An 11,664-nucleotide genomic window follows, 5' to 3' on the forward strand; every position below is an offset into this window, starting at 1 on the left:
CAAAATATAATTTGATGATGGCATCATCTGACAATCACCTGACAAGACTTGGCATGTTATATTAAAGTTCAATATTAATTACATGGCTTTAACTCATCGACAAACTAAATTAATACATTAGAGGTTTCTTGTTTCATATTCCATTGTACCCGTATAAGCATATCAGGAGTATTATTAAAATGAAAATTGCATAGATTCTTATTAAACTTTAGATGCTTTTCTAAGAACCAACAGGGTATGCCTAATTAACAGAGCTACCAAAAAAATCAATAGTCCGGCCTGGAGCAAAGAAACAGAGAAAGCATACATATAGAGCCGTCAATAGGAGTTAAAATGGTTCTTAAGAGTTTTACAGAAATTAGAAATTAGGAGTTACCAGATTGGTGGGTCAGATTGGAGCAGGTGGGGCTTCAGGGGGTGGTCAGCAAGAGGGTCTCAGGAGGTCCTTAGTCAGAAATGAGGTGAGTCAGGGGAATCTCCCCACCTATTTCTCTAGTTTTTTAGGTTTGTTAGTTCACTGATATCGTACTTTGTGTGGCTGTGTCATGGCAGCTAACAGGGTACAAGGTCCTTGTAGGCTATTTTGGGGCATAAATTAACATTGTTGGGACCGGTTTGAGGTACAGCTCCCGATATTAGGCATAGATGTCTCTGAAGTATTGTTGTCTCCAAGTTGTTGGTTTTGCGTCTGGAGGCCTACTTTTAAGTTGGATGCAGGTACTCTTTTATTTCGAGGCCTGCGAGGACCTTGGGGCTTCATTCATACTATATTTAATTATAACATGTTATCTATGTTTTAATTATACAATATGTTATTTAAGGGCGGCTATGGCCATTAAACTCCAAGATGTGTGGTTACTTAGGTGTGGTCAAGAGGTGGACTGATGGTCAAACAGACTGAAAAGAAGCCATCTTTATTACTTTTATTAATCTTTTCTAATCATAATTAATTAATCTTAATTAATTATTATTCATTATTATTATGTCAATAATTTGCTGATTGTTTGGAACAAGTTGATGACAAGTAGATATGACATGAACTCTGTTCTACTACAATTTTAGCTGACATGTTAATTACAGAAAATACTATAACATGTATTTATATTATTTCATATTTATTTCATAATTATTTAGTAAATTTAGCAAAATCTCTATCATTTCCCTTCTTGTGTTTCTTAAGAAACAAATTTAAATAATTGTTGGGGGAACTTGTAAAAGCAGTGCGCTGATAGTCATGGCGCATGCATCTTCAACACACTATTATTATCTGTCACTTTCATGCAAACATTCTGAGGCCATAGACTGTGCTGCCATACCATGCTTTCATTTGCATTGCAAACAATACATTAAATGCAGTATATTGAAATTAAAAAAAGTATTTAAAAAATAGATGTACAACCTTGCAAAATGTACATTATTTGTAATAATAATTCATAATTGTAAAAAAAAAAATGTAAAGAGAAGCCTTTCTGGTTCTTTTGGTACTGTTGACAGACAGGATTAGAGTTCTAATAGCGTTCTGTATATACAGTATATTTTTTATACTTGGCTGTAAGACCAAAAAAAAATTACACAGCAAGCTTTCAAAGACTATGTGGTCCTTACAGAGAAATGACAAATTGATGTTTATACTTTTATTACATCGATGTAATGTCTTATAGAACAAACTCTATCTAATTGGTATATGTTTAATCTCCTCTCTCCACCCAATCTTGTTTCTAATGCTTAGATATTAATATATTCTAGATGAAAACCATGAGACTTCACAATTTGTTACTTGATGTTATCCCAGTACCCCCGGGTAATGTCAAGCTCTTTGTATGTCTCAAAGCTATTTACATTTCTCGCATTAGTCATAACTCGTCTACTTTGTACAGAGAGCCACCGACATTGTACTTTACACACTGTCATCCAGATGCATGGCTCTCTGATTGTTCCATATACTGGAAGACAGTACTATGTGTAAAGGACAGATAAACACATACCTAAAATGCCTTGTCTACTGTATTACTGTATACATGAGTATGACAGATCATCACATTGCATAGACAGAATCATTGTATCCTATAGTCTTTTCCCAGATATAAACTATTTGCAGAGAAAGTAGGCAAGCTCTATACAATAGCATTATTAATAGTACTACAACCCATAGACAGAGCTGGCATCTAACCAGACAGGACACATTACAACTATAATGGGTGGGCACCCATATTATAGTAGATGGCATACAAAGGCAGTAACGGGGGGGGGGCACACAATTAAATTTAGGGTTCCCTCTTAATGTTTCCCAGTGATACTGGCTCTGCCTATAGATGCAGGACCTTTAGCAGTATGCAAAGTATAGACACGCTTACAAAAATGATTAAATCATATGCACACACAATATATTGTTTAACCACTTCAGCCCCGGAAGGATTTACCCTCTTCCTGACCAGGCCCTTTTTTGCGATACGGCAGTGCGTCGCTTTAACTGACAATTGTGTGGTCGTACGACGTTGTACCCAAACAAATTTGATGTCCTTTTTTTCCCCACAAATAGAGCTTTCTTTTGGTGGTATTTGATCACCTCTGCGGTTTTTATTTTTTGCGCTATAAACAAAAAAAGAGCGACAATTTTGAAAAAAAGGCAATATTTTTTACTTTTTGCTATAATAAATAATATCCCCCAAAAATATATAAAAAAACACATTTCTTCCCCAGTTTAGGCCAATATGTATTCTTCTACATATTTTTGGTATAACAAATCGCAATAAGCGCATATTGATTGGTTTGAGCAAAAGTTAGCGCGTCTACAAAAAAGGGGATAGATTTATGGCATTTTTATTATTCATTTTTTTTTACTAGTAATGGCGGCGATCTGCGATTTTTATCATGACTGCGACATTGTGGCAGACAAATCGGACACTTTGACACTATTTTGGGACCATTGACATTTATACAGCGATCAGTGCTATAAAAATGGACTGATTAATGTGTAAATGTCACTGGCAGGGAAAGGGTTAAACACTGGGGGGGAGGGGATCAAGGGGCTAAGTGTGTTCCATCAGCATGTTCTAACTGTACGGAGGGATGGGCTCACCCGATCACTGGGAGCAGTAGATCCCTGTCATGTTGCTAGGCAGAACAGGGAAATGTCTTGTTTACATAGGCACCCCCCCATTCTGCCTCTCCGTGCCATGATCGCCAGCCACCGGAGGGCATTGAGTCTGCGGGACCCGCGGGCACACTCCCACAGCGGGCGCCTGCATGTGCCCACTAGCCGCCAAGGATGGAGTGATGTACAGGTACATCGCTTTGCGCACCCGTGCCACTTTTCCGACGTATATGGGCATGAGCCGGTCGGTAAGTGGCTAAACTTCACTTTATAGAAGAATTTTCTTGGAGGGCTTTTTAAGTCCTGTCAGCCCACATGCAGAGGCATATCTAGCGAAAATGGCGCCTATGGCAAGCACTGAAACTGCGCCCCTGTCAAAACATTTGAAACCCATCTTTCAGATAACCGTAACAAAAAAAACAGCTAACAAAACTACAAGTCAAGCTCTTTAACCTTTCAGTTAGCAAATTGTGGATTGGCACTGATGAGTTGCACTAATGGGCACTGATTTGCGGCATTTATGGGCACTAATAAGGCCGCACTGATGAGGCAGCATTAACACTGATAGGCGTCACTAATGCGCTGCACTGATGGACACTAATAGGTGACACTGGCACTGACAGGTGGCACTGATGAGCTGCACTGATATAGCTGGCACTGATAGGTGATATTGGCACTGATAGGTGGCACTGATGGGCTACACTGATATAGGTGGCACTGATAGGTGACACTGAAACTGATAGGTGGCACTGATGAGCTGCACTAATATAGGTGACACTGGCACTGATGAGCTGCACTGATATATGTGGCACTGATTGGTGACTAAACAGACCCCTATTTCTGCCCATTATCAGCCCTGAGTTGTGGACTGCAGTGCTCCCAGTGTCAGTTTCGCTTAATTGGGAGGGCACGTGGGGGGCACAGAATAATGTTGGGGGGGTCATGGCCCCCTCTGCCCCCCCCCTCACGAGCGCCCCTTCATATGGCGCCCATGGCACTTGCCATATGTGCCATACCCTGGATACGCCACTGCCCACATGACCATGATCTTAACGATTGTGTTGTATCTTTGCTTCTCCAACCCTACTCCATAGCAGCTATGCTTGTCAAATATTGCACTGAGCAGATCTAACCAGCTAGAACAGCTGTATGTAAGTTGAATACATTTCTCTGTATTTTAGGCTATATATGGCTATAAATCAAAGTTCAGGATGTACAAACAGCTACAGAAGCATACAGAAATTATTTGAATCTCTTAATCACTGTACCTAAATCAGAAATACATTTCTTAGTCTCTAATCTTAGAGGGGTGTGATAAAACATGGATAAATTCTTTTTAAGGTGACGCTATACTGTACATAATTACAAGGATAACTGCCGCTGGCTGCACCATGCAACACAACAATTTTTTAAATCTTAAAAACAAAAAATAGCAGTGCAATTTCCCCTGCAGTCTTTGTACTGCTTAACAGATAAGTGATGGTTGGGATGCTAGGAGCAATGTGTGAATTTCAAAGTAGCTTTAAGCATAGTACTCCTGAATACACAAAGAGCCCCAAACCAAGAACCTCAAGGGGCTAATTACCTATACATCAAACACAACAGCAAACCTGTATTTCCTTCAAGTAGCTAATCAAGAAAAAGAAAAATATACAATACCAAAAAAAAAAAGGACTTTATCTGATCAGCTGTTTGAAGTGTCAAGTCTACAGACCTCAATATGTTAAATCATCCCCAAGCTCCAGTGATTCCCGGTAAAAGATCCCATATCTATCCAATATAAACGTGTTAGCCCTCAAGCTATGCATGCTTTGATATTGATACCTGATACATATTTGGGCTACATCTATGGTTTTAGAGATTTTGCAATACACAGTGTAACATAGGGTAGAATTAAAAAAAAAATAACAATAACATGTAAAAACAGAAAATGTATTAAAAAACAAAATTTTCAAAAAGTATTTGTCAGTTAGTATTACTGCAAAAGTCATAATTCAAGAAATACAGGGATCTATTTATCAATTTTTTCACCCAACTTTCACCCAAGCTTTGCCCATTTTTCACATAAAAATTCTACTGCAAAATATGGTTACTCTTGGGTGGAAATTGTGTGAATTATGCATGAAATCATTAATAAATAGACCTCACAGTTTACCTTTAGCTTAACAAATTAATACAGTGATGGCAATTTTTAAGAGAACCTGTGCCCTGATGAAGCAAGATCACAGTTTTGTACAGCAGGCTGAAACATTGTAGAAATCACTTATACAGTTGCATTCATGTAGATGCATAACCAGTCTCTTTACTACATTTTATTTTAATCTGGGGCACTTTTGCAGAAAGTGCTTAGAAGCAGCTTGGTGTCGGAACCTTTGACACTCTTCTGTTCCTGGAAGCTGCAGGGGGTTATTAAATTTAGCCTGCTCAGAGTGATTTTTATATAAATCCAGATACAGTTGGATATAAGGTAATATAGAGCTTTAATTATTAAACCACTGCACACTGTTACTCCTGGTGACAGGTACTCTTTAGTACTGGAATTGCTAGGCTGAACTGGAGAAGATGATTAAAGACAGATAAATCATGAAATGTGATAAACTAATGATTAACAGATTACAATGTTTTTTTTTTTCTTTAAGCCATGGCAATCAGTCTTGCCAAATTTTAGAGTGGAAAAACCAACTAAGCAACTTTCTGCAGAGAAAATGCCTAAAATTTGAACGGTGTTTTCAAAGGTCTGATTTGAAGAACATTCCTACATATAATAATCTCTCTTCTAATCTGATTACAGTAAACTAAATTCTGGGTGGTTACAGAGGCACTGCTTTACAGTACTGAGAAAAACCCCATACTGTTTCATACGTACGTGGGTAATACATATACAGAATGTGCCTGAATGCTTTCACACTGAGATTGATTTACTAAAGGAGTAAATAATGTTCACTTTGGAAAGTGGGTACAAAAAGGCAGTACACATCACAATAATCTTGTATAAACCACCATAGCTCAGGGCACTGCCTTACTGAATAAACCCCACACTGTTCTATAGATCATGTACAGAGGTATGGGAATAATGCATATACAGACTTTTCCTGCACGTTGTTACACTGAAGTTGATTTACTTAATGAGTAGATAATGTTCATTTTGCAAGGAGAGTACATAAAAGCACTACAAAGCACAATAATACTGCATACACCACCATATCTCAGAGCACTGCCTTACTAATAAGCCCTTATCCTGTTACATAGATCATGCACAGAGGAACGTGGATAATTCATATGCTGAATTTTCCTGCATGTTGCTATTCTGGAGTTGATTTATTATAGGAGTAGAGAATGTTCACGTTGCAAAATGAACATTGTCTTCTTTACTAAATCAATCCACCTAACTAACCTCAAACTACCTACTCACCCCTGCCTTTTAATACTGAATAAGCCCCATACTGTGACATAGATCATGCACAGATGTATGTAGGTAATGCATATACAGAATTTGGCTGCATGTTGTTACATTGAGGTTGATTTACTAAAGGAGTAGATAAAGTTCACTCTGCAAACTGAGTACAAAAATCCAGTAAAAAAAAATACAACACAAAAATGCAGTATAAACCACTATAGTTCAGAGCCTTACTAAATAAGCCCAATACCATTCCATAGATTATGCACATAGGAATATGAATAATACATATACAGAAAGTGTCTGCATGTTGTTGTACTGGAGTTGATTTACTAAAGGAGTAGAGAATGTTCACTTTGCAAAGTGGGTACAAATAGCAATACAAATAAAAATGAATGTGTATAAACAACTATAACAAAGCCTTACTGAATAAGCCCCATGTTGTTTCATAGATCATGGACATAGAAACAAGGGAATACATATTCCAAATTTGCCAGCTGTACTGGAGTTTATTTACTAAAGGAGTAGAGAATGTTCATCTTGCAAAATTAACAGTTTTCTTCTCCTTTAGTAAATCAACCCAACTCACTGTATAATAATGGTAAATATTTATTGAGGTTGTCCCCCGCTCAGACTAATTAGCTCCCACTGCCTAGATAATAAAATGTTTATAAAATGACTCCCATAAAAATGCAGACTGTAATTGAAGTGTGCCTGAATGCCGGTACAGAACTCACTGACAGTATAGTAAACATTTTATAAATTCACTTACCTAAGAACAGTAAACTGTATTGAAAGTGTGCAGCCAGCATTTTCATGATTCCCATTGAGCAGATCCAATCTAAAGGAATCTTAATCCTCCAAATCTCAACCTCTCCCTGTCTCCCTCAGTAGTTTCCTATGTGCTGGATCCTCTTTCAAACATCCTTCAGTGTGTAAAAGAGCTGAGAGCAGGAAATCCAGGAGAGAGATGCTGAGCGGGGAGAATTGGCTGCTGGAGGATGCGGGAGAAGGATCAGAGAAGAGTTTGTGTGTGCTGCTTATCAAAAGAGAGGAGTGGGAGACCAGAGAGAGGAGGAGATACTGATGGGAGAGGACTGGCTCCACAGGGGAAAGGTTATAAAAGGGAGGCAAGTGGGACTAGAACAAGGAATAAGGCTGAGCACAGTATATTATATCAGGGGAGTAGTAGGTGACGGAACAAAGGTCAGGGTTCAAAGGGAAAGGAAACAGCAAGGAGAGCAGAGATGTGATGGAGTGGGACAGTATCATAGGGACTGAGATTGTAGACTATTGACAGTAAGGCATGCACAGATGCTTTGAAGAATAGGAAAGAGACAAGTCTCAGTGAGAAGAGAGATCCAGAGGAGATAAATTGGACCAGTGATGCAAAGCAAGTGTTTAGAGCCTATGAGTAAAGAAGAGTTTCAGAAGAAGAGATAGAAGTTGAGATAAGACAAGTAGTAATAATGAGAAGGTAGTCCCTTAAGTGGTAATATAGGAGAATGGTGCTAAAACATTAGCGGGTGGGATGCCGGGATCAGAGATGGGTCCCTAAAGTGGAGATCTGATAAGGGAGAAAGGTTACAATGAAGAGACAGCAAGCAGAGATATTGCAGGAGAGAAGTCACAATGCAGAGATGAGTGGAAGGTCCCAGAGGTGATGACTATGTACACCAGGTCTGAGAAGTGAGTAATGAGAGGCAGCAATAAGAGTTGATGTCATTAAGAGATATAAGGGAATAGACAAGTTGTAATCATGCAGTGAGAAAGAGGGGAGAGATTATGAAGGGAGAAGACAAATCATAGTAAGAAGATTTCCTAAAGACATAAGGATCAGCTGATATCAGAAAGTGTGATGAAAGGAGAGGGTGTAAAATAGAAAGGTATATTAGAGAAAATGAGTTATGGGAGGCAAAGGTAAGAGAGGTCCACCATAGGAACATTCAGGGAGAAGATGAGTAGTAGTGTTGCAGGCAAGGAGAGGTCCTGCAGAGAGCATGTGATGGGAGGGCGAGTTACAGTAAGCAGAATTTCTAAGGAGATACTATAGGGATAAGTGATTAGAGGAGAAAAAAGAAATGCAGTAAGGAGAGGTACAGAAGGCAAATGGAACATTGCACTAATGAGAGGAGAAATACTGAGTCATGGAAAGAAAAGACTGTGGTACAGAAGAGAGGCTGTAGTGGCGCAGGGTGAAGAGAGGTCCTGTATGCAGCAATTAGGAGAAAACAAACTCTAGTGGTGCAGGATGAGGTGAGGCAGAGGTCCTACAGTGCCTTGAAAAAGTATTCATACCTCTTGAAATTTTCACCGTTTTGTCATGTTACGACCAAAAAACATCAATGTATTTTATTGGGATTTTATGTGATAGACCAACACAAAATGACACATAATTGTGAAGTGGAATGAACATGATAAATGGTTTTCCAATTTTTTTTCCAAATAAATATCTGAAAAGTGTGACGTGCATTTGTACTCAGCCCCCTTTACTCCGATACCCCTAACTAAAATCTAGTGGAACCAATTGCCTTCAGAAGTCACCTAATTAGTAAGTAGAGTCTACCTGTGTATAATTTAATCTCAGTATAAATACAGCTGTTCTGTGAAGCCCTCATAGGTTTGTTAGAGAACCTTAGTGAACAAACAGCATCATGAAGGCTAAGGAACTCACCAGACAGGTCAGGGATAACATTGTGGAGAAGTTTAAAGCAGGGTTGGAAGTATGGCACAACTGCAAACCTACCAAGACATGGCCGTCCACCTAAGCTAACAGGCCAGGCAAGGAGAGCATTAATCAGAGAAGCAGCCAAGAGGCTCAGGTGGGAGAATCTGTTCACAGGACAACTATTAGTCATTCACTCCACAAATCTGGCCTTTATAAAAGAGTGGCAAGAAGAAAGCCATTGTTGAAAGAAAGTCATAAGTAGTCCTGTTTGCAGTTTGCTAGAAGCCATAAGGGGGGACACAGCAAATGTTGAAGAAGTTGCTCTGATCAGATGAGACCAAAATTAAACTTTTTGGCCTAAAAGCAAAATGCTATGTATGGCGGATAAACTAACACTGCACATCACCCTGAACACACCATACCTACTGTGAAACGTGGTGGTGGCAGCATCATGTTGTGGGTATGCTTTTCTTCAGCAGGGACATGGAAGCTGATCAGAGTTGTTGGGAAGATGGATAGAGCCAAATACAGGGCAATCTTAGAAGAAAACCTGTTAGAGTTTGCAAAAGACGAGACTGGGGCAGAGTTTCACCTTCCAGCAGGACAACAACCCTTAAAATACAGCCAGAGTAACAATGGAATGGTTTAGATATTCATTTGTTAGAATGGCCCAGTCAAAGTCCAGACCTAAATCCAATTGAGAATCTGTGACAAGATTTGAAAATTGCTGTTCATAGATGCTCTCCATCCAGTCTAACAGAGCTTGAGCTATTTTGCAAAGAACAATGGGCAAAAATTTATTTTTCTAGATGTGCAAAGCTGGTAGAGACATCCCCAAAAAGACTTGCCGCTGTAATTGCAGCAAAAGGTGGTTCTACAAAGTATTGACTCAGGCGGGCTGAATACAAATGCACGCCACACTTTTCACGTATTTATTTGTAAAAAATTTTGAAAACCATTTATCATTTTCACTTCACAATTATGTGCCACTTTGTGTTGGTCTATCACAGTGATGGCGAACCTTGGGACCCCAGATGTTTTGGAACTATATTTCCCATGATGCTCAAGCACTCTGCAGTGTAAGTGAGCATCATGGGAAATGTAGTTCCAAAACATCTGGGTTGCCAAGGTTTGCCATCACTGGTCTATCACATAAAATCCCAATAAAATAAATTTACATTTTTGGTTGTAACATGACAAAATGTGGAAAATTTCAAGAGGTTTGAATACTTTTTCAAGGCACTGTATATGAAGTATGCTGAAGGTAGATGAGAAAATCCGGACAGCCGCACACTGGGAAAATATTATCCAAAAGTATTTATTGTAAAATTAGGATCATACAGGATACCGTGGCAAAAAAGTACAGAAAATCACCTAACGCGTTTCGCACTAATGCTAAGTGCTTACTCATAGCTCAGCGAAACGCGTTAGCTGATTGTCTGTACTTTTTTGCCACGGTATCCTGTATGATCCTGATTTTACAATAAATACTTTTGGATAATATTTTCCCAGTGTGCGGCTGTCCGGATTTTCTCATCTACCTTCAGCATACTTCATATACAGTGCCTTGAAAAAGTATTCAAACCTCTTGACATTTTCCACATTTTGTCATGTTACAACCAAAAATGTAAATTTATTTTATTAGGATTTTATGTGATAGACCAGTGATTTTCTCATCTACCTTCAGCATGATTCAGCATTAGCCAGCACCTGGGGCTCTTTACTCTCGGAGACAACCATTCACTTCACACCTGGTTTGAATCCATACCTGTGTGGTGAAAACTTTCTCGCACTGTATATGAAGTGATCAGGGAGTAGACAAGCTGTAATAGTTCAGGGTAAAGAGAGGTCTTATATGAAATATTTAGGAAGAAGACATGTTGTAAAGTGCAGAATGAGGAGAGGTATTATATATAGTGGTAAAGAGAGGTTATTTATGGAGTGATTAAGGAGAGCACAAGTTGTAATGGTGCAAGATGAAGAAAGGTCTTACATGGGTAGTCAGAGGAAAGGCAAGTTGAAATGATGCAGGGTGCGGCCCTATATAAAATTATTAGGAAGAAATCAAGTTGCAGTGATGCAAGGTTAGAAAAGGTTCTATAGGAAGTGATGAGAGAGAACAACAGTTTTAGCAGTGCAGGGTAAGGAGAGGTCCTATTTAGGACTCATTCACACTGGACGTTTTTTGAGCTGCTTTTAGGGGCATCAGGCATTTTTTTCCTTTTTTTTTACCTTTAAACCCCCCTGCATGTTAGCCTATGTGTCCATGCACACATAGGCTTTTAGCAACATTTAGTGGCAGGGGCTTTTGGAGGCAGGAAGAAACCTACTGCCAGTGCTTCCAGCAGCAGCAGAGTTTTGGAAGGAAAAACCCTTGACGCTGCTAAACGCACCTAAATGCGCCCAAACGCTAGACGCATTTAGCGCATGAGAGTTGATTTATTTCAATGGCCAGAATAAATTATTATCCTATTAAATTAATTAACTAAGCTCTTGATGCCTGTA

At 39.0% G+C, this 11,664-nt stretch overlaps 1 protein-coding gene across 1 annotated transcript in view; it reads right to left on the reverse strand.

Annotated features, from left to right (window-relative positions):
* GFRA2 (GDNF family receptor alpha 2) overlaps positions 1 to 7,759 on the reverse strand; it is a 158,504-nt gene extending 150,745 nt beyond the window's left edge. Inside the window, exon 1 of the mRNA XM_073622257.1 lies at positions 7,264 to 7,759. Coding sequence (XP_073478358.1) covers positions 7,264 to 7,318 — 55 coding nt within the window. The 5' untranslated portion in view covers positions 7,319 to 7,759. The remainder of the gene's footprint in view (positions 1 to 7,263) is intronic.
* Between the last annotated feature and the right edge of the window lie 3,905 nt (positions 7,760 to 11,664).

The sequence above is a fragment of the Aquarana catesbeiana genome, linkage group LG03 (assembly GCF_042186555.1).
Source record: "Aquarana catesbeiana isolate 2022-GZ linkage group LG03, ASM4218655v1, whole genome shotgun sequence".
Classification (NCBI taxonomy): domain Eukaryota; kingdom Metazoa; phylum Chordata; class Amphibia; order Anura; family Ranidae; genus Aquarana; species Aquarana catesbeiana.